The sequence below is a fragment of the Aptenodytes forsteri genome, unplaced genomic scaffold (assembly GCF_000699145.1).
Source record: "Aptenodytes forsteri isolate BGI_AS27 unplaced genomic scaffold, ASM69914v1 Scaffold13, whole genome shotgun sequence".
In the NCBI taxonomy this organism is placed as follows: domain Eukaryota; kingdom Metazoa; phylum Chordata; class Aves; order Sphenisciformes; family Spheniscidae; genus Aptenodytes; species Aptenodytes forsteri.
In genome coordinates, this window is record NW_008794543.1 from 6,107,988 (window position 1) to 6,130,495 (window position 22,508).

Below are 22,508 nucleotides of genomic sequence, written 5' to 3' on the forward strand. Positions count from 1 at the left end.
GTATAACAACTGATATAATAAGAGATACTTCAGCCAGTAAAGATGGCTCCTTCCAAACTCGGGTGTGCTATAGTAGTCTTTAACGGTGCTCTGACGTGTGGTTCAATGTTTGTTTCAGATCCTGGTTCCTAAAATTTTAATACATTTCTCAACATTTATTTCATGCTAAGAATTGAACCCATCAGAGCCCCATTGTAATGGGGCCCCCACATAATGAGAACAGTAACAACAAGCCTGTTTCCTTTCATTTCTGGCTAAACAAGGGATCATTTTTTGGAAAGAATTTTACCAAACACTAACATCAGGTATTTCATTACTATGTGCTTTTGGTATGTGGCATTAGCGTGGTCTGATCTGCCGGAGAGCTGTTCCAGTACATAGTCCTGCCAGGGCAACAACAGCCATTCCCTATTTTGTTTGTTCCTGTTACATAGTAACAGAAGTGATGCCCATCCAACTTGGCTCAGCTTGCCAAAGCGACTCTATTTTCACGTAATTATCCGGTAGCAAAAGACGAAAGATTATGTTGAGAGCTGCATATTGCCCGAGATTGAAGTCATAATATTACTGTAAGCTGGTTCTGGGTTACCCTTCCAGCTAGCCTCCCATTCTATAGAACTAAAGCAAAAGTAGTACCAAATACCTGTAAACTCTTAAGATGGTCTTGTTTGCTCTTTGGATGACGGTGAGGATCAGTGGGAATAGACATTGCAAATGCCACGAGAGCATGAACGCACCTATTTGCAATGAGGTGGCTTGGACTCTGATGTGGCTCTCGGCAAAACTTCTGACGTCATCTAGTTTTGTTTCAAACAGGTGTTCTGCAGAATAGCCATGCTTGCTGAAAACTAATCTGATTGTATAGAACACGAGAGCACTGAGTCAAACTTGAAAAGCGCTGTGCACACCTGAAGGTGAGGGTCTAAATGATCTCATTCTACATCGAAAAGTTCAACAGTGCTATGGTTGGCTTGGCACTTCCTTGTTTCTTGAAGTAACGCACAGTAATGGTATTGTACATAAAACACGAATTACTAGTTTCTGGATGAAAACCAAAACCACCCAACTTGCTCCATTACAGAGTATGTACGTTATGGGCTCCTAAGCAGTTCCTCTTACTTGCATCTGACTCGCCTTTACAGAGACTCCAGCAGAGGCCCTCACTAGAGTTTTTGCAGGGAACAGAAGCAAATTAAGATTACTTTTAACAAGGGCAAGTGTCAGAGCGCTCCATTTTTATTAGGTGGATATAATTTAGCAACTGAGTAAGCATTCCTCTTTGTGAAAGCTTCCTCTATAGTTAGTTCCTCACTTAGCATCTTTCCAGTAGGAACATAAATACTGAAAGGAGTCACTGAAAAGGAATGGAAGAGGGTGAATCACCAAGGGCAAGTGGTAAATTTTCAGGTGTCTCACGCTTTGGTTTGCAGGAATTGAGTATCAGTCACCGAGGAAGCCATCTGTTCTCAAAGGAAAACCAAACGAAAGGGCTGGGAGAAGGAGCGCTGTATTTCAATAAAGTAGTCAGATCACCTTTTTTGACATGACTGGCAATCGTCACCATGCAAGGGCATGAGCGAGGCAGAAATCCTTTGGGGTTTCTAATGTCTCTTGGGGGTGTCAGCATTCTGACTCTGGCTAGAGTTGAACAATAAAATTTCAACCTGATCACAGAAATGCCTGCTAGAGCATTCTGGGATTCTGCAACATGATTTTTGGAGCTGGGCAATTGTTTATAAACTAGACAGCAAGAGAAATAATGTCCTTTTCAGAGTGATACCTGTCCTGATACAGGGAACTGATGTATTTCTGGAGCCTTGCGTCCACCTCCTGAACTTGAGGTTGAAGATTCAGTATCCACATCTCCACGATACGCCTTCGGAAACCTCACAGATACTATACAATAATAACTGCCTTTCTCTGAAGCAAATAATTATTTAATATGCCCATGAGTTGTGATACAGCATTGTTATGAAAAGGAAAGAGCCCAGATAATTCTGTTTTACAAGAGGAGATCAAAAGTATCTCAGCACTAAGGCTTTTGAGGAATATTCCTCTGGAATTTTTAAAGTTACTAATCGTACTAATAAACAGAGAACCTATAAACTGTGCACGGCTGAAAAAATTGTGATTATGTTCACAGCAGCATAATGCCAATTCACAGCACAGGCAGTGAGGAAGACTAAAGGAAGTTTCTCACTGTCATTAATGAATTGTCTATGTAAAGAAAAAGAAGAAAAACTGACATCTATTTGTTTTATTTTTATCAATGTATATAGTGCATCTATCACCAAGTATTTTTAGGTACACAAACAACAGAAATTTAAAAACACAAACTAATGACTCCAAATGGACCAACTTAACAAATAATAATGAAGAAACTCTTTGTGGTTCAGGTGTGTCAAACAGATTTTAAAAATATAAACACAATTAAAATTAACAGCACTAAAGCTATTTAGTAAGTGTTAAGCTAAAGCTATACAGTCATTTCCCAGAGTATCAGCACACTTATTCAATTCAGCCTTATTAGCACCTTGGTACCAGTTGCTGAATGGCTCCCAATTACTATTATATACCAACACCAGGTGTCAAAGATACATTTTTTTTTTTTAAGTAATAGGCAAAAGGCTTTTTTTCCGCCCAGCAGTTCTTTAGATAAAACGTACAATAAACAGAAAGAAGAAAAAGTACTTGTTATTCAAGTTTCTAAAGGTTAATTACTATGTTATCTATACTGTAAGAAATTCTTCAGTATTGTTGGCAACTGGAGTTGTGGGACAAGATGCAGTCTAGCCCTTCCTATGTAATTTCGGATACGTAGTCGGCAGAGCTGACAAAGAGAAGATGGTGTGGCTGCAAACAAAAAAGAAAGGAGTTTAATTATACAAGTATAAGAGCTAGTACTTTGTTTTACAACAGTCTTGCAAAATAATGGGATTTCTAAAAAGAAAAAAAATGTTCACATTTTGCAAATTTGTCCTTTTCCTTCCTTCCTTCTCCTTCATTGCCTTTGTGCCCTCAGAGATAAAGACTGGGGATGCTGAAACATTATTAATAATCAGGGAAATACTCAAAAAAGCAAGGTCGGGGCAGCAAATAATCTGTGTTTTTAAATTAAAATCCTGCTCCCAGAAAATATCTGACGTCAATTAATTCATGGAAGAGGTGAAATACATGCGACGGCACTACAAGCTGCACTACCAATTCATCACTGCAACAAGAATAAGCAGGCAAAATACCCCGAGATCCTGGACCATGTCCAGTGCTCTTACTAGCTCACGATAACGCCTTTGTCCCTCTACGCCCTCCCACTCCCTCAAAATGAACACACTGACACATTGCTGTGTGGTCTTTTTTTGGGTTTTTTTTTTTGTTTGTTTGTTTGTTGTTGGTTTTTTTTGACATCTTTGCTGTGGCTTTTAAAAATCCTACTAGCCTTGGTAATCTTGTGATAACCAACTGTTTTTAGAGAGTTTTTTTAACAGCATCCAGACTATAGAGATATTTTCTGGAGGAAAACACTAATCACTGCTACTTGTCAGTTGACCTCTAAAGAGAGGCCCACGGTTATTGCAACAGTTTCTTTGCTTATTTCCCACCTTTGTCTTGTGGCTTATTTTTACGCTGTACATAGGTCAGTCTGAACAAATCCGGTTCCCTTTGGGATATTCTCTCTTTAAGGCAACAGACCTTTAAGAGTTTTAAGGGACTCTCGAGTGTCGACTCCTATTTCTCAGGTACTCATAATTCAGTACAGAAAATTTAGAAAATGAAACTTATTATACCTTTTGCCTACAATCAAAATAAAGTGCTTTATATGCACTTAAAAATATATTTCTAAAAATATTTGGACAGCTGGCCAAAACTAAACATTTTTTTAATCTGAAATTGAAATATTCTGTTTCTTTTTAACAAGGTCTGTAACAGCCAATAAAAATGTAGCTTTAATGTCTAATTGTGTAAACACCCAATAAACATAAGATGATACCTTTTCAGCTTGTATAAATTCTGATGCTGCTTAGTCAACAGGCTCTGGCCTGAGACTAAATATTACTGGGTTATATATAGTTAGAAAGGAATTTACCTGAATGTCAATATATTCATTTCATACAGCACAACGTCAGCTTCTATAACATGGGTTGTTTGGGCTGTTGGGGGTTTTTTGGGAAGTGGGGTGGGGTTGTTTGTTTTTTGTTTGGTTTTTTTTTTTTTTCTTTTAAGAATACAAGTTATAGTCGCAAAAGCACACATGTAAAACGTACCTTCATGGAGGAGCAGCAGTCTCTCCACTAAACTGCTTGGAGCAGCTAAATCAACAGGCCTCTCAAAATCTGTATTTTTGGCATTTATGTCTGCCCCAAATTCAAGGAGTAAGTTTATGATCTCTGTACTAGAATGCTGGGCAGCAGCATGGAGTGGAGTTTCCAAATGCTTTCCTTTCTGCACGTTGGCACCTGGTGGGTAGATGCACGTAAAGAGACGTAAGAACAGATCAATTAAAATTGTCACTGAGTAAAGATGATGTTACAAAACAAACAAAAAAACCCCACTGTCCTAGAATGCCACAGTGAATTTAGCCACTTTATTAATTTTATTGCATAGCACTATAGCTAATCATACCAGTGGGTTTTTTTGAACCCATACACTTATCCTAGGTTTTATTACCTAAGCACCACTAGATTTTAAAGGCAAATACTTCATAAAAAGAAGGAAAAGAAAAATCAGATTAGGTCATGTGAGCATCACTGTTGCCCTAATTATAAAAAAAGTACAATTTGTACATGTTTAAGAAAATCTGCACTACATAAAAGTATACTTTGCTTATTTAAGTCTTTAAAAAGAATCACTAAACTGAAGTTTAGTATCTATATTTTTGTAAGTACACCAACTCAAGAAGGAATCTAACTTGGACGCTTTACAGTTTTTCATGTGTTGAAGCTGGCAAAGGGTTTGAAATAGATTCCCACTCCACCCAACCTTTATCAAGGATTTTTTATGAAGGACTTAATTTTAATTAAGGTGGGGTACACAGTCAAGAAAGCTAACAGGGAAAAAACCCCAAACCATTAACTCTCCCAATCCACAGAATTCTAATTATTACACTTTTGTATTAATAAGGAATTGCTAATTTATTTTAAATTAAAATGGACTAAATTAATTTGCAATAATGCATTCATATTCAAGAAGAAATTATCCATACAAGAGTTAAACAGAACTAGCTAGTATGGAAGAATTTCCCTTATAGGCAAGCTGTTAGTCCCCCTAAAACTGGGTTTGCCCCACCAGTTTTCTAGGCTATTCTAGCAGAAGAAAACCCCTGACTTCTTAAGAGAGCTTTACTGATCTTGTGAGACCAAAAATTGGCTTCTGTACCAACTTTTCTCCCTGAATCAACAATTTTTGCCTTTTTAATTCCCATTTGAGTAAAATAATTTAATAATATCACAGGCCTAGCAATTAGATTTGAAGTCTGGATAACTCGCTGTTCTCAGTATTAACAATTTAAGAATACCTCCACAGTATCATTCCCTTGCCTATTTCATTGTCTATTTGCTTTTCAACTTCTAATACATTCTCATAAACTGATAGAATATGAAAAAATTCAGGTTGACATAAGTAGTTACTTATATTCTCAATTTTCATACCCTTTTCTACTTCAGGGCACCAACGAACGTAGAATATGCCCTTCTGTTTCTGTTTTTAATGTATGGTAGTATTTGAATCTCAAAATATGCTAATTATACTTCTGCGGTTCTTAAACATAAAAATCATGACAGGATAGTTAATCATACAAGGAGACTGACTTAATGAGAAACAATTTAACTGCTTGCTTAAGTTCTAAATAACCTGCAATTAACTAGAAAAACAATTCCAGTGCAATGATGGCAAATCTGTAATTACTCATATATACGTTTTCATTCATTGTGCTGCAGGACACAAAAGCCCTGTATGTCATTACCTGAAACACAGCAAACGATCCTTTAGCTATGCTGATTGTGTCCCTGGACTTGTGCTGAAACAGAGTGAGCCTCCAACATCTCTTTCCCGGTGATTAAATAAATAACGTGAAATTTAGGATCAAATGCCTTTTACCTTACCTCTTCTCTCTGCAACTCAGCCTCTATGTCTTGTAAAAAGATCAATCAGAACATGCTGAAGAATGAAGAAGGGTGGGACTACATTGCTAAAAAAGTTCTGTTGAAAGCTCAGTGATTACTATATAAAATTCCTTTCTCAAAGCTGATTTTTTTACCTTTGTTTTTCCTACAGAAAATGAACATCTACAAAGCTGCAGTAGGCGCTAAAAATTTTGAACATCCATTCTTACTGGTCTTGCTTCCTTTTTCCCTCATATGCTTGCTGTGCCACAAAAAAGTTAAAGACTTAGTAAGTTGTTATAAGAAAACATGCATCACAGAAGAAACTTAGAAGTAGAGCCCTGCAAGGAAGGGTTCTAGTTTCATTGATTGAGCACAGCTCACTTCAAAGGTGAGTACAGTATGCTTAGTTTACAAACTAGTAATATTTTTATTTAAATCATGACATACCTGCATAAAGAAGCTTTCGAATACAATGGATCTGCTGTGAAACACATGCTACATACAGAGGCGTTCCTAAGTGAGGAAGATCTTGGTCAACATCTATACCCCAGGATATCAGTACCTCCAGACATTCACTGTGACCTGTCAGTACAAAGCATGACAGAATTTGCTCGACTTCAGTAAGCTGTCTCATAGATGAAACTGGACACATTTCTTCACACTATTATTGAGACATTCGTCAGCTGCTCCATGTTTGTTCAGCAGGTAATTTCTTACCTCTGCTGGCTGCTTCATGAGTTGGTGACGGAAGACAGGACTCCCACTGAGCTTTGGCACCATACTCTAACAGGAGCTCAGCACATGCCGCACTGCCTCTCGAACATGCATTAAATAAAGGTGTCACTCCATCAATTGTTGTAGCATTTACCTAGAATAAATAAAATCCATTTAAGAACAGAATTGAAAGAAAGGTAAATTTTTAAACAGGATATAGTTAGAAATTGCATTAAAATACAAAAAAATTTACTGGTTAGAATAACGTAGCTTAACTAATCAGTCCCTGTGCTACTGTCTTCCTCTCACCACACCCCTCAGTTGAAATTAGTTTACTATTATTCTTGTTAAACTATGTTGAATAAACCAAAATACACCTGGAATACTAAAGAGCACACATTAACATCTGGGCAGTAAGTAATTTTCAAAAGTCATTGCACTTAGCTTGTTTCATTGACACAGAAAATCTACACCTTGTGTAGTAATGGGATAATGGGGACCTTCTCTCCGCAGCTCTGTCAAGAATGCAAACTCCACATTAAATCTGAGAATTATTTCCCATTTTTTTCTGTGGTTTTAATCGCCAGGTTGGAATGATATTTCACAGGACGGAGACAAAGCTAATAGCACAGGCTTGCTGTTTTAATACCAACCTCACTGGTTAACTGACTATTCCCAGTGTGAGAGAATGAGGAGAGAAACTTGGCAAATTTGTGAGGGCTAATAATACTAAAGGGAGGAGCACAGGTATTAGGAGAGGGCTCCTTCCAGGACTCTGGCCTATCCTCTTCCATGCACCCCCAAACCCACCAAAACAATTAAAAGTACTAAAAAAAAAAATCAGGTAGGAAAATGAAATTTCTTCTTAGGGGTTTGTCTACAGTATCTATAGTTTTGTATCTTTAGAATCCTTGTGCTAGCTGAAGTGGAGAGGAATTGTTTTTGGAAACATCTATGTATTTTTTTTCTTTTTCTTTTTCTATAAGAACATAGACATATTCTACATGGTTCTCAAAACTGAATTGTAAGGACAAGAAATATTTCCCATCACAAAGATGAGAGATCTGGGAAACTATGCATTTGAACTCTGATGTCAGCAGAGATTGTAGTGAAAGTGGTCTGTAAAGTCCCATTTCTGTTCTGGGATAACAGACAGACAGCCTGTGACAGGAGTACAGAAAAAAGCCAGTGCTTTTTGGTACTCAGACCAAAGAATCTTAAGAGCACACAGGTGCAGCGTGACAAAAGACATTCTGGAGATTAAAAGAACAGTCTCCTGCAAGCCACTCAAAGCAAGAGGAAACCAGTAGAGGGACACATTCCATATTTTAGAAGAGAAATAACGTAATGAAATTCAGAGAAGAAATAAGGCTGGTGACATACTGCTGCCAATTCTCTCCAATTCATTACTCTGTCTCAGCGTCTGCTCAACCCCCATCTATTTTCCCTGTCACTGTTCTTCTGTTTGATACCTACTCTTACACATATAATCATGTGGTTTGTTTGGTTGGGTTTTTTTCTTTTAACCTAACACCTCTCTAATGATGATTCTTTGACCTATCACTTTCCTTTGCTAGCCTTCAGATGGCAGCTTATTGTAATTAAATGAGATCAATGCAGTCAATAGGGTGAGTAGAGAGAAATACCAATTAAAAAAAATAAAAATCAAGGAATAGATCCTTCTCAGTTAAACCAAGGTTAGCATTGGACTTCATATACAAAAGACCCCTGACAAACAAACCCTTACATTTGCTCCTGCTTCCAGAAGGATTCTTGCACATCCTACATGATCTCCCAGGCAGGCTTCATGAAGTGGAGTTACTTGGTCAATTGTTAGTGTGTCTACATTGTACCCCTAAACAAGACATGAGTGACATATAAAGATCATACAAAAGCTGTTAAGAGTCATTTCCTCGCACTACTGCTCAAAGGAATAGTTGACAATACTCTAAACAGTCTTAAAACCCTGCTTGCAATAAATCTTCAGTGAGCATAAAAAGAATCATCTATCAATGTATATAACAATAAAAGTAAGTTGTCAGCTCTTCTTTTTTTAAAATCAGAAATAGGAGTAGGATATAGAGGGTAAAAAGAAGATGGAAACAGACTGTTGAGATGCACAGTAATAGGACAAAAGGCAACAGACACAAGTCGGAACATGGTGAATTCCAATTATTTATATGGAAAAAAATTTCACTGTGGGGACAGTGAAACCCTGGAACAGGGGACCAGAGAGGTTGGTGCATCTCCACTCTTGGTGATCTTTAAAACTCAACAAGGCCCTGAGTCTAAACTGTCCTGTGATTCTATGATTCTCTGACTTAAGGTCTGAAATATCTAAAGCCATGAATTTTAGCAAGGAAAACACTTCTCGGATTGATAAAATCATCAAGGCCTTGAAATGTTCTGCAGTAGATGTTTGATTCTTAAGAACTAATAGTTGCATCTATTGGCTTTCATCAAATGTATTCTATAGTATAATTTTTCAGTATTGTAGTAGCTAATATGACAATACTGTAATATTAAAATTTAGCAGTTTACAGTCTCTCCCTTTGCTGTTAACAAAATATATCTATGTATTTTTTTAAATCACAACTATGCAAAAACCAGAATCTTTCAGTGGTTCTTCCCCTCAGCAAGCATCTTCCTGACTAGCTCTATTTACCTGAGGGCTTAAAGCAGTGGAACTACATTGACTTATACCACGCAAGAGGGGAAGACTGATATATATTTAAATACAGCTTTGGTAAAAATTTGGGGGGGGGAGGGGGGAGGGAGTTTTAAAACATACAGAGGAAATAATTTAAATATTAACTTATATCTTATCATATAAAGAATTCCTAAATGTGTATTGCTCTGAAAAATTCAAGTGAAAAAAGCAAAGCAAAGCATACTAAATCTGCATTAATAATCTATGCTGAGAAATTAAGTAACATTAAAAATGAAAGCAATTTTAAGAACACAGCCTTCACCTGTGACAATAAAGTCTTTAGAGAAAGAAGACGTCCTTGACTGGCTGCCTCATGCAGAGGTGAGCGATCTGCCCAAGAACCTATATAATAACAACATTTATTGAGTAAATCATATGAATTAGAAGGATTTTGGAATGCACAGAGCAAAGCAGAAAATATAATGCACAGAATGAAGTCAACTGTCCTATGAAACTAATTTTTCCTCTTTAGAGACTGTATTTCAAATGATCAGCTTCTAGACAATAAAAACTGCTCTATTATTAAACTGTAAACATCTCTAATAAATGATTATGTGGTACAGAGAACAAAATATTGATATATTGATTTCAGTAATCTGATTTAATAAATTCATCAATTGCCATATTTCCCACTTCTATTTTTGCATTGTTCATTTAAAAAAAAATAATATAACTTATTTTTGCAGCTGGCATATAGAAATTTATAGACTTCAACAAATTGATGTTTAAACTTTAACCAGACATAAACCTGCCTGAAAAAGTCCTGAAAAAGCTGATGTATATGAAAGTCAATATGGAAATCCTTATGTATGATGAGATTAATCTGCAGCTACTACACAAGTGCAAGGAGAGAAATACAGTGAGAATCACACTAAAAAAATTGCTATAGTAGAAATACAATATTAAGTCTAAGTTCTCATTCTAATAGGCTATTAGCGCTAAAAATAGTTAGATGTGCTTAATGTAAATGTTTGGCATTTATTTTATTTATCACCTCCAAAAAAGAAGGGGGGTCGGGGGGAAGAAACCCAACAACACCACCGCTTTCACACACATACCCGCCCTTAACTCCCAGCCCAGGTCCCAGAGTCATCCTGTGGCTCCTGATGAAGAACCTGCCCTTTCCTCTAGAAGACTGGCCACCGACAGGTCCCTTCTAGCCAGACAGGGTTGCAGGCATAGCTGATACCAATTTATTGTATGAATTTAGCAAACCAAGTTTTGAGAGATTGTGCAAGGAAGAACCATCTTCGAAATACATTATGGATTACCGATATTTATTCCTGTAAGAAGAAAATCACTGGAACTGTAAAATGCTAATACAATCACTCATGTGAGTTATATCAAGCCCCCCAAAATCCCTGAAGAAATGTAGAGAGAATTAGCCAAGTACGACGAATTGGTAACAATGGCAGATGAATCTCCAATGCGTAAACATGTCTGACTTGGTCCGTTGCAATGGACTAGGACTGCCTGCAAAGCCAGTTACTGCATTTTAGTGACAAGGCAATGAATTTTAAATGAGAAGGCTATTGCTCAGTCACTGGCAATCATCAGCCTAAGCTCTAAGTAACTACTCACTAGAAATAGACCCTGTTTCGGTTTCCTATCGGACCCCTTCTGTCCACTAGCCTGTTTCAGAAAGTACACTTTCGGTTACAAGAAACAACCCCCTCAAATTACACGAAGAATGACCAGAAAGATTAAGACTGCTCAACCTGAAAAGAAATCAGGGCATAGTTAAAAACATATGAAATAGTGCACAATATGGAAATTGAGATAAAACCTCCATTTTCTTAGAGGTGCTAGTGAATGAAACTAAAACTTACTCAGATATAAGACTGTATCTTCTCACAGAACGTATTACTACACTGTGGAACTCAGCACTACTGGATGCTATTGAGATCAAAAACTTAGCAAAACAAAAGCACAGCCGAGTATTTAAATTATCTTAAGACCATATAAAGCCGATCACAGAAGTTAAAAAAAATATAGGAGATTAAAGCTTTGTAAACCTGATCTTAAAAATGCATGGAGATTTCTATTACGTCCGGGTATCCAGTATCTGTGAAGCTCCTCGTACTCTTTCATCTGCAGGAGTAGATGGGCCGTAGGCAAGATTCAGCTTCCAATACTCTTTCGGAATTATTTGCACTAAGCTCTGATCATCTGTGTGTGCATGTGTATGTACATGCACACACATCATTCCCTATACTTTTTACTTTAGGTTTATTAAGTGTAATATTTTGCAATTCTTATTGCTAGTCAGAATAATAGCTTAAAAAAACCATACACAAAGTGACTGGGATTTTAAGGGGTATTATACTACAAAAACCGAGCTCAGAAGTCTTAAAGTGACCCGATTTTGACAAAACATCAGTATTTTCTCTGTCATCCCAATAAGCTCAGATACGTTTATCCTATTGTAGGTTGGTTGCAATCACTATGAGAATTTTGACCAACATTTTTCTTCTCCTGTAGTAGTATCTGAACCAGCACTCCAGTCGTTCTAATTCAAATGAATCAGATCCATCACGTTCTCCTGCTGGCAGCTGCAAAGAATTCCTCAAAAATAATTAAAATCTGTATTTAGAGGCTGCTTTTGAAATTTTGTCCCCGTCTCTACAGATGAGATCTTCTCTCTCTTGACAGTTTATCCTACTCTTAAATTAACAGGGAAAAAAAGACACTTAACTATTATATAGGAAAAAATCTAATAAAATTTTAAGTGTCATGAAGTTTTTATGCCCATTAAATACACTCACACTTTGGACATTTTTGTAGCTATGTATAACTAAACAGAACAAAGACGCAGGTAGGATCTGAAAGCAACATTTTTTCCACCTTTCTTTCCTTCACCTCCTTCCCTCTTGGATTGCTCAGAAGAATGTCTGTTAGTGTCATTACTCCAGTGACATTTGAGAATCAAACGATGCCAGATCCCACTGTGAGCTCTGTTTTACACCTAGACCCACCTTATATCCCTATCTTCATGTAGAGGCATCCAGCAGCTGGCTGTTTCTGCTAAATCCATTAAATACAAAATGCTTGTATCACCTCTACTAGAAATAAAATCTATAAGCAAAATGCTGCAGAAATATATTGTGCAAACCAAGTTTGGAAAAAAAACTTTCACATTCCAACTGATTTCCCGATAAACACAGTAATTCATCATTAAATACCACAGGGACAAGAATATGTTCAAAACAAATACGTATCATAAATAAACATCAAAGGTGTCTTAAAATAAATTCTTTGTCTAGATTGCTGCCTTCTGCTAATCCACAAACTTGCTTTGTCTCTCACTTAGAAAGCATTAACAAGAATATAAACGAGGACATTTTTTCATTCATTGTTGTCTGTAACAGCAGTATTAGCAAACGTAGTCTATTCCAAAACTGTTAATGCATTAATTCCCTACCAATGTCGTCTCTGACAGATGCTGAATACAAAGTATCTTTAACTATATTTAGAAGCCACATTACTTCCAAGTCCTCTGGTGTGTAGTTTACCAGGAAGGGCAGCCTACATTGCTTTGTAAACACTAACAAAAAAGAATAAATATATTCACTGTATTAAGAGGCGAAGTTAAAAAAAATTACAAAGCATCATACAATACCTAAATCTCCATCTCCCCATGGCACTTCCAGCCAATTGCAATTATAAATCCTACTCATTTCTTTCAATCTGGAAAATAAAAAAAAAAATAAAAATCTGTTCTTGCTACTTGGACGTGTTTCTAATACACTCCAGCTATGTTTGGAAGGAGATCAGCAGCTCACTGTAATATCAACTTTCACCCTTCAGTAAACACAGCTTTGAAGATATGAGCATACACAAGTTGCCAGTTTCTTTTCTTATGCTAAAGGATTGTGGCCCTTTTTGTTCACTGTTCACATTTCTTTTTTTAACATAACTTTTCAAAGTGCCAGTATCTGTCCACTTGCCTTCCAAGACAGATTAACTGGAATTTCAACACAAGAGAAACTCACGGTGAAATCAAGAGAACCTTGAGCGGAGTAAGAACTGCAGGACAAACTCCTCCATTTTTAACCTCATGCAACGAGACACACAGTTTTGTATCCTCAAAAATCAGTATTAGGACATAGATTTGTAAGGGAAGCACTGCCAAATATTCATATGTTATTCTACTACTTACTCATGATATACTTAGAGAAGAAATAAGCAAAGATATTCTGAACGCGTTTCAAATGCTATTTGATCCATACGCTGAACTGTGTTTTTCTTTTAGGAGCTCACTATTGCTTCAATTATCTTCTAAACAATTCTTTGATTGTTAAATTGGGGTTTTGATAACTATTGTCAGCAGTAAAAATCCCCCAAAATGGTGATTTGCAATTCTGACTTGGATCCATCCTAAGTCATTAATGTTATTTCTTCACGTTTTCCTACAGACTTCACTCCTTTATATCTACCTGCAATTACCTGTAAGTCACTCCTGCAGTTCTGATCATAGTAGTAAAATACTAAGTAAAAATATTTTCATAAAAGTCATTAACTCCAGTCATCCCATCCTTTTGTTTTTATTTCTAAAAATTTGTGTAGTCTTCAAAAAAAAACCCCAAAACCCCAAAAACCCAGTATAAAAGGTACATTAAAAAGTTGGATTTTCAAAACAAGGAGGACTGTAAATGAATGAAAGTCTTCTCACTGACTTCACTGGGAGAAGATTTATGCCAGGGCTCAGCACTTTAGAAAATACTGCTCTAAGGATAAATAGACGGTGTCCCAGTCCTCAGAAGCAGCAGTATCATCAGAGAAGAACTGAGAATAGAAGCCTTGCCACAGTTCATTACTGGGAGATGAGAAACACAGGCTATTTGGAAAGTGTTGTAGCTAATATTTATTTCTGCAAAACTAACAAATGCTATGTATTAAGCTCATCACTGTTACCTTTTATTCCTTAAGATGTATTCCGAGTGTTTCAGTTTGTGGCAACTGAAGCAACAGACAGGATCAATAACTATAACAGAAAAACTCTGTAACGTTATAGTCCCAAGACCAATAGACTCACTTCACTCCAGTTGTTAAAACCGCCTGATATTTTGTATATGTAATTAAGTTCTAACAGATTTTTACTGTGGCACTATAAAATTACTCATTTGTCTAAAGCCCTTGCAGGTTCAGGAAGTGTGTCAACTACTTAATTGATATTTGATGTTAAAAACTATTGAAAAGAATCTTAAGTCAAGGATTTGAAAGTTAAGAAATGCATCTGTGGTGCTTAACTACTATAGTTAGATATAACCAGCAAAAGAGAAGCCACTTCTTTTTAACAAATGAAATTCCAACAGTCAACACTGAAGAACTCCAACAGAATCAGAATTTAGGCTAGAGATGATTAAAGTATGTCTGAGACAGAATATGTAGTTCAAGTGGCATTTAAATATTTCATTTCAATATTTTAAATAATCTTTATTTTCAGTTGACTGAAAATTATATAACAATATATACACAAATATAAAAACATACACATACAAAAATTGAAACCTTGATTGGTTCAAACCAATATTCTTTCCAATGTTTATCATCATGTAGACTTTCAAAATTTGGGGATTTCATTCCAAATGCAAATGCCAACGATTTCCTACTCTTGAAAACCACACAAACCAAATTTATTTTCCACACACAGTTCTGTTTATGATGCACCCACATTACATGACCACACATTAGTTTTGCCATTCCAGTGTTGTATTCAACGAATGAGTTAGCATTCAAATTATTTTGTACCTCCATATCTAGTAGGATCTCTTGCTCTTTAAGACATGCTATCCAAACTATAAACTGACTATAACATTGTTAATTTTATATTGCCTTTTTCATGGTATTCTCCCAATAACAAAAGAATACTTCAAAACCCTTGCTGAATCTATCTTCATAACATCATCCATTCATACTATTTTATAACTAAGGACCCAAAAGACAGAGAGTTTTAATGCTTAAATTGTAAAACCAATCTAATAGCTTATTTTTTCCAGAGTACTTAAGCATTAAAGTGTACACTGAAAGCATAGTTTAATTATGGTTATGAGAACTTTGAGCTTCTGAAATTTCAGCCTTAGATAATAACAACAACCAGGATCAGTCAAAAAACTTTTAGGTTAGATGATTGGTCTTAAAACACACAGGTGCCGCAGCAAAAACAAGAATAGAATTTGCTTTTAGGGACATAAAGACGTTAGCCCTTTTTTTCCTACCATTCACTACATGCCTTCTAACCTTTGCAACATACAGGAAAACATAGGGTGTATTTTTTCTGAGTATAAACCTAATGCATTCTCTGAACATCATCCATCTTGCACATCAAAGGAAGCAGGGGCTTTGTGGAAAAGTACAGCATGTGACTGTGTTGTCAAATACTGGGTTATAATGCATTAGAGGGTCAAATCAGCGTGGCACAGGCAACATTACTTTCAACAATTCCTAAATTTTGAGTGCTTTGGCACTGCAATTTAGCATACTTTTCACACAGAAACATGAGCCACTAAACTGTATTAAAAATCCTAAAAAACCCACAACAGCAATATCCAAACATAGCTCGCTTGGTTCCCCACAGAAGCAACATTATGCTACGTGAAGGCAATGGTAATGATGATGGCAGCGGCAGCAGCAGTTGCTGCTGCTGGCTCTGTGCCGGGCCTTGCACACACAGGAAGAAGCGTGTCAGGCCCCTTCTTCCGTCACGTGAAAGCACAGCAACAACTCCCCGTCCACTGCTCATGCAGTTTGTTTTTTCCATCTTCTTGAAGGACCAACAACTGGCTGGATATTTTTCTAGCTGAAAGTAGCTTGCAAACTCTGTGCACCATAGCTAGAGCACCAAGGTGTAAAACCCCATCAACCTCTAAATTCAGTAATCTGTTAGACCCACACCAGATTTGACTTGAGTATGTAGAGCAGCTGGTAGTACTCCTAGGCTGTTGTTATTTCCTTGGACAAGTCACTAAAACAAAGTAAGGGTTTTTCAGTGGCCTCCCCAACTAGAAGGTGACAGAAAAGGCATACGGACATTCTGAGCTGAGTTCAGACTCTGGAGGACTTCTGCCTGGAATAATTTTGCTCCTCAAACGTAGTCTCAGCCTTAATCCAGACTGCAAGCAATTTTCCCCAAGCTGCGCTCAGAACTCTCAGTATTTTCCCAGCCTGCCAGAGAGTGAATGCAGCACGTAGCCTAATCTCTAGCCTTAAAAGCAGTACCCAGCTGGGCAGCAAAGCTGGGCCTAGCGTGCTGATTTTTGCCACATCCAGGAGATTTTGGTAAAATAGCCTGGTTGTGGACTCTCAAGCCAGTAGGCTGAAGACCTTTTCCTAGCCTGACTTTATCCTTTCGCCCTTCCACTAAATCTTATCATGACATAGTCTACCCCCCACATCACTTTTAGTCCATTTTCCAATCTGCATATTTAATTACACAGTGCATTGCAGTAATGATTTTCTCTTCCTTTGCTCTGCAAGGGTGCCTGAAGAACAAAGTCAGGTTTGGATACCTCCATGGATGGGAACAGAGAGAGAAGAAAAGAGCCTCCTTCAGATTTGATATTAGATATACTTGTTATTCAAGTGAATGGCAACAACCAGAAGCCTCAACTGCAACAGAAGTCTCTCAGTACTTCAAGATGTCCACCAATGAATATATACACCCAGTTTGGCAATCACAGAGAGGCTGTAAGTAGCTGGACCATGTTAAGATGGACTCCTCAGAAAATTTTACTTTCCATATTTTACTGTGATTTTGAAAATTTCAAAACTTGACTAACTGTGGCTATTTCTTTATAAGAATGGAAAAAAAACCTAACCCTGAACCATATCAAGGAGTCGCTAATGCTAACATTTATAAACTTTTGTAAAATTTCTTTTCAGTCTGAGGGAGAATGTCCCAGGTCTTTGGGAACTGCTCTTCTAACTAGCTGAAATGTTCATAAATGAAAGTTACTATAGATCAGAAAATCTTAGCCCAAACAGTGAACAATATGAGGGCAGAAGATACACTGCGTATTAAAACTGATGAATAAATATAACCTTACAGTACCATTGCATTCAAACAATTACTTGGGAAGCTATGGTAACTGTTGCTTAAATTCTTGAATACTGCTTAACTCTAAAACTGGCAGTACTGGAAATTAGCAAAGGTATTTTAAGAATAACTCTGATTCCTATAACATATAGCTACATTTTACATGGTAAATTCATAATTATTTTTATGCACAATATATCAAATCTCTCTCTCCTGTCTCCTCCTTTCCTTGACTATTTTAACATCTCCAGTTTTTAAGTTTTTAATTTGATATCATATTATCAAGAATTTCAAGTTTAATTTCCTTGTTTTCTTTTTTGTTTCACTCTAAGCCTTACGATATGGTCAATATTAATTGCAATTATGATCACTCTTTTAAAAAATTCCTATTAGACTCTCGCAATTACTCAAAGCTCCCTTTTACATACTTGTGTTATGAAAAAATTAGGAAAATATGGCACAGACAATAGCAGTCCTAAACACTTCTTTTATAATAGAATTTGTTCCTCATTGCTGAAAACGTCAGTGTCCAGCAACTCAAATACCTCCTAAGTACTTCTCTACGCAAATCCTTACAATTGTATCTTTGTCTTTAGTATCTTAGTACAGGACAATAATTCTGTCACCTGTAGTTCCTCCATTACCTCCTATTTCAGCTACCTATAAACTTCTCTTCACATATAAAGTTATATGTAAAGTTTACTCCTCCCCCTCCTTTCATTCCCCAGTTCCCTGTTGTAAACAATTAGCCTTCAGTATCCAGTTACCTTGTGACAGGACAGCAAAAGTCAGGGTAAGTCAAGCCTTAAACACTTGCATAAAACAAACAGGGCAGATAAACAAGAAAAGGTATTTTAGATCAGCTGATAAGAGTGCAGAAAGAACAAAAATAGCTTCAACACCCGTGTGTTAACCCATGCGAGACAATAAAGTGCCACTAACATAAGCATGCATTTATGTTACAGCTAGGAAAAAAAAATAAACACACACCGAAAACCAACAGTTTAGAGCTAGAACATCATAAATTGGGTCAGCTTAGCATATTTCAAGTACACGGTTTCTGAAATGGCTGCTATACTAACCTTGGCTGGTCAGAATACCCCAGCTAGCTTTTCGTTTCGCAGGACACTCCCCTATACTTTCTAGGCGTCTTTTGGGGAGATTCTGGCTCCTCTGAACAGCAGTGTTTGTTGTCATTATTTGTTTCTCGAGGAAAGCCTGTCTGTCATTGGTGCAGGTACTCGGGTCTGACGAACACCCACAAATGGATTTCTACTACCTTTTTTCCTCCTTTCGCTTTTTCACAAAGGATCTTGCTGTACTTACTGTAGAATGGCTACAACACTGAAATCCATTCAGTAACATTTACTAGCTTGGACTAATGAGTACATAGTGGGGGAAGGGAAAGACTGCTCTAGCATTTTCTATTTTTAAAACACAGAAAGAATCAGCTTAGCTACAGCATGAGTCTTAACTATTTACATGATTTAAATGGAAAGAAGGTGTTAATTTTTTAATCATTTAACCAAAAAAGAAACAGATTCTGAAAGCATAAGTATTCAATGCTTTGTTGCTTGAATAACCTAAAACAGAAAAACTAAACCTGTTTTATCAGAATGGCAATTCTTTTAATAAAAGAAACAGTAATTATTACTGCATCAGGCTTTACTCATATGTAACTTGCAGTTAAGAGAGATTTTGGAATTCAGAAGAATCCATGAAACTATGACGCACTTCTGGTTTTTTGTGGTTTTGGGGTTTGTTTTGTTTTTTTTAAATAGGGGACAAGGTATCCTACAGATGTCAACTAGAAACTACATCCTGAATAAATAAAAGCATGCTTTGACTACCAAAAAAAAAAGAAAAGAAAGATTTCACTGGTTACTTTGAAAGTCTGATCCCATTATGAAAGTAAGGCTGTGGTCTTGTCAGAAGAAGCACAAGTCAATATTTTTTTTTAAACAGTAACAAAACCAAGGACAACTAACCAGTAGCAGAATTTTTTTGTTTGTTATTATGTCTCACACTGATACTATACAACAGAAATACAGCAGGGAGAAGCAAGCCATGATAAAATTCCAGCATGGATAAAAAGGACGGTGATTTCTCTGTACTAATAACATGTTAAGATGTCGCTATCCTTTTCTACTGATATAAAAACTAGCCATTTGTAAGCTTTTTAAAAGGAAGTTAACATTACTGGGTTTCATTAATACTACTCCTTTCAGGTACCCGACAAAAATAATCCCTAAGGTGTTGAAATAATACACAGGTATTTAGTGAAATTTTATATATCCTTCTTGTTTTTCTTTAAGAGAAAATCAGAGGCAAGATTATAGTTAGGTAAGGTAAGGAGAAGGAGCAGCTGCAAATTTCACCTTGAAATTACAGCACATGAGAACGGCCCTACTGGAATGGCGTTACACTCTTTACAGAACAGAAGCAGGTGGGCTACTGCTATTCTCACAAGAGAGAACAAACCTGCACTCTCCCAGACGTTTTGCTGCTTTCAGAAAGTTGTTTTCCTTGGGTTTTATCTAGCTGAATGAATCAGAATATCTCACAGACTGAAATAAACACTTCTACACATCCAGCAATCGGACTCTGCAAGTAAGTCTTGAACAGAGCTTTCGCAAAAAGGCTCATTATAAAAGGGCACATTACAAATGTATCACTTTAATACTAGAATTATTTGTTAAATTGTAGTGTTTTCTTCAAGTAAATAAATACTGGAAGATGACTGAACAGGAAAGCTTACTAAGGACGTGTATACATGTGTCTGCGTCAGGAAGGTATCGGCACTATTCTCCAGCTGAGAAATAACCGATGACAATTTCTGTACTTGCCATGGCTCTGAGGCTCATCTCAGTTTTACACTTCCTTTCCATTTGGAATGGAATCCCAGGACTTTCAGGAGAAGGCGGTGAGGATCAGGATCAAGGAAAGCATCTGGCACTGCAGGGCAGGGATTGACAGTGGGCTGGGAAGACAAGACCTACACGTTTTTGTAGGAGTTTTGTGGGTGAGGCTGTCAGCTGAGAATGAAGCTGGGTCCTTCTAGAGGAGTGGTACAAACCTGGAAGTAGTTCATACAACTTGCTTTCCACAAATATTCCAGTCCCCCCCAGTTATTATTCTCTTTTACTAGCCTCAGAGGTGTGACTTGCAGGAGCAAGGAAACCAGCAGATATACAGACAGCTGCCCTGGCTTCAAAGAGGAAGACGCCCAGGGGAGTCAGCAGCACCTGCTCACTCTTGTCCAGAGAACTGCATAGGAAGCAATGAGCTACCAATGGAGTTAGACTACCCCCAAAATCTGCCACCTTCAAGGCAAGGGTACTAGGAAAAGTATCTCTATTCCAGAGACACTTGTCACTCGCCACTCATTATTATTAATACTATTATATTTTTTTATATAATATTATATTATTATTATTGGAATACTTTGGAGGACATCAGAATGCAATGCATAAAAATACGCACTATCTTTTTTCATGCTTTAAGGAAGGCAAAGCTTATCCCATTCAGGACTCTAGAAGCAACTTTGCACTAAATTCTGCTAGGCACAACTATTCATCCTCCGGGCAAAAGCCATTAAAAAGTCCTATTAAAACAGTACATAAAAAAGTGAAAGCTAGACCAACATCAGAAATCAACTGGAAATGTATTAAAAATATAATTGAAATGTTAATATGAAGAGGGGATGAACATACAGTTAAAACTGTGGAGTAAGACTGAAGAACGCGCTATTTCACTTCCACCTCTGACATGGAATTGCTACGTGATCTTCCTCACGTCAGCCATCCATGCACTGGGTTACATTAGCTACAAAATAAAAATCAGTATCTCTTGACTTCATTAGGTAATAAAACTATTAGTATTTGAAACTACTTCGGCTTGGTACTCAGATTCTGTTCCTCAGATTTTTCTCTATAGAAGACACTCAAACACTTCCAAAATCCACCAGAAAACCTGTAACAGAAATCTAAGTAGATATCCAAGTATGTAGAAAATACAGTAGGCCATTACTTTCCCTGCCGTGGTACATGAGCAATTAGGACAGTATTCATATACTAGTTATTCATGGAAGCAATGCAGCTACCTGCAAAAAAGCAGCCGGAGGAAAGGGCAGACACTACAGTCTCAGAGTAAGGAAACTGGAGGATTTTACTAATGAGTTTGGAATTCTGACTTAATTTAGCAGGCAAGCTTTAAATAAACCACTATGATGCATTTCACTAATATTTAGTTCTGTTCAACTTTTATAACCCGGAGGAAGAACTGTTAAAGGGAACTTTCAAGTTATTTTCTTCACAATCTTTTCTACCCAGATTTTTATAAAAAGAAATGTCAGTACAGTTTCAACATTTCTATGTCAATAAATAGCTCTGAGTTTACAGGGGCAGCAGTTCTTAACAGGTGGGAATGAAAATGGAAAAAAAAAAATACTTGTTCCTCCCTTTCAATGGGGAACTCATTCTATTTTGAAGACTTCTTAAGGCAATAAAGACGCAATTGTGATAACACACAAAAAAATGCATTAATAAAAATGACAACCCCTCACACACACCTTTCAACACATGATGCAGCCTGGTGCAATACAGTCCAAACTCCAATAACAACAATTTATCTTAGGAAAAATTGGACAAAACTGCACTATTTTCAAATGTCACATATCAGCGTTTTGTGTGCAACGCTCCTCAAGTTAGCCAACAGATGAGCCACCTCACTTCCCAAACTGTTTGGTACTCTCAGATTTACTCTACTTTTATGACCAGAATTATTATGGGGTCACAGTGACTGCACGGAACCTGCCACACTAAATTCTGGAACAGGACTAGAAATTGCCTTTTCCTGCTGGTGTGATCCACAGACTACAACCATGAAGCTGAAATGATAGATAGGCTCCCTGGATCTCAGTGCCAGTACCCCAAGAGTTGCCTGTCAT

At 37.0% G+C, this 22,508-nt stretch overlaps 1 protein-coding gene across 3 annotated transcripts in view; it reads right to left on the reverse strand.

The window, feature by feature from the left end:
- Nucleotides 1–2,242: 2,242 nt before the first annotated feature.
- Nucleotides 2,243–22,508, reverse strand: part of ASB5 (ankyrin repeat and SOCS box containing 5) — a 29,054-nt gene continuing 8,788 nt past the window's right edge. The window contains exons 1-8 of one of the 3 annotated variants that reach the window (XM_009272348.2): nucleotides 18,643–18,769; nucleotides 13,145–13,212; nucleotides 9,788–9,867; nucleotides 8,563–8,670; nucleotides 6,819–6,969; nucleotides 6,549–6,683; nucleotides 4,263–4,454; nucleotides 2,243–2,853 (exon numbers count right to left, since the gene is read on the reverse strand). In XM_009272348.2, coding sequence (XP_009270623.1) covers nucleotides 2,726–2,853; nucleotides 4,263–4,454; nucleotides 6,549–6,683; nucleotides 6,819–6,969; nucleotides 8,563–8,670; nucleotides 9,788–9,867; nucleotides 13,145–13,202 — 852 coding nt within the window. In that variant the 5' untranslated portion in view covers nucleotides 13,203–13,212; nucleotides 18,643–18,769 and the 3' untranslated portion in view covers nucleotides 2,243–2,725. Of the gene's footprint in view, nucleotides 2,854–4,262; nucleotides 4,455–6,548; nucleotides 6,684–6,818; nucleotides 6,970–8,562; nucleotides 8,671–9,787; nucleotides 9,868–13,144; nucleotides 13,213–18,642; nucleotides 18,770–22,508 lie in introns of those variants that run through there. The other 2 variants (XM_009272347.2, XM_009272345.2) reach the window with 2 other exon arrangements.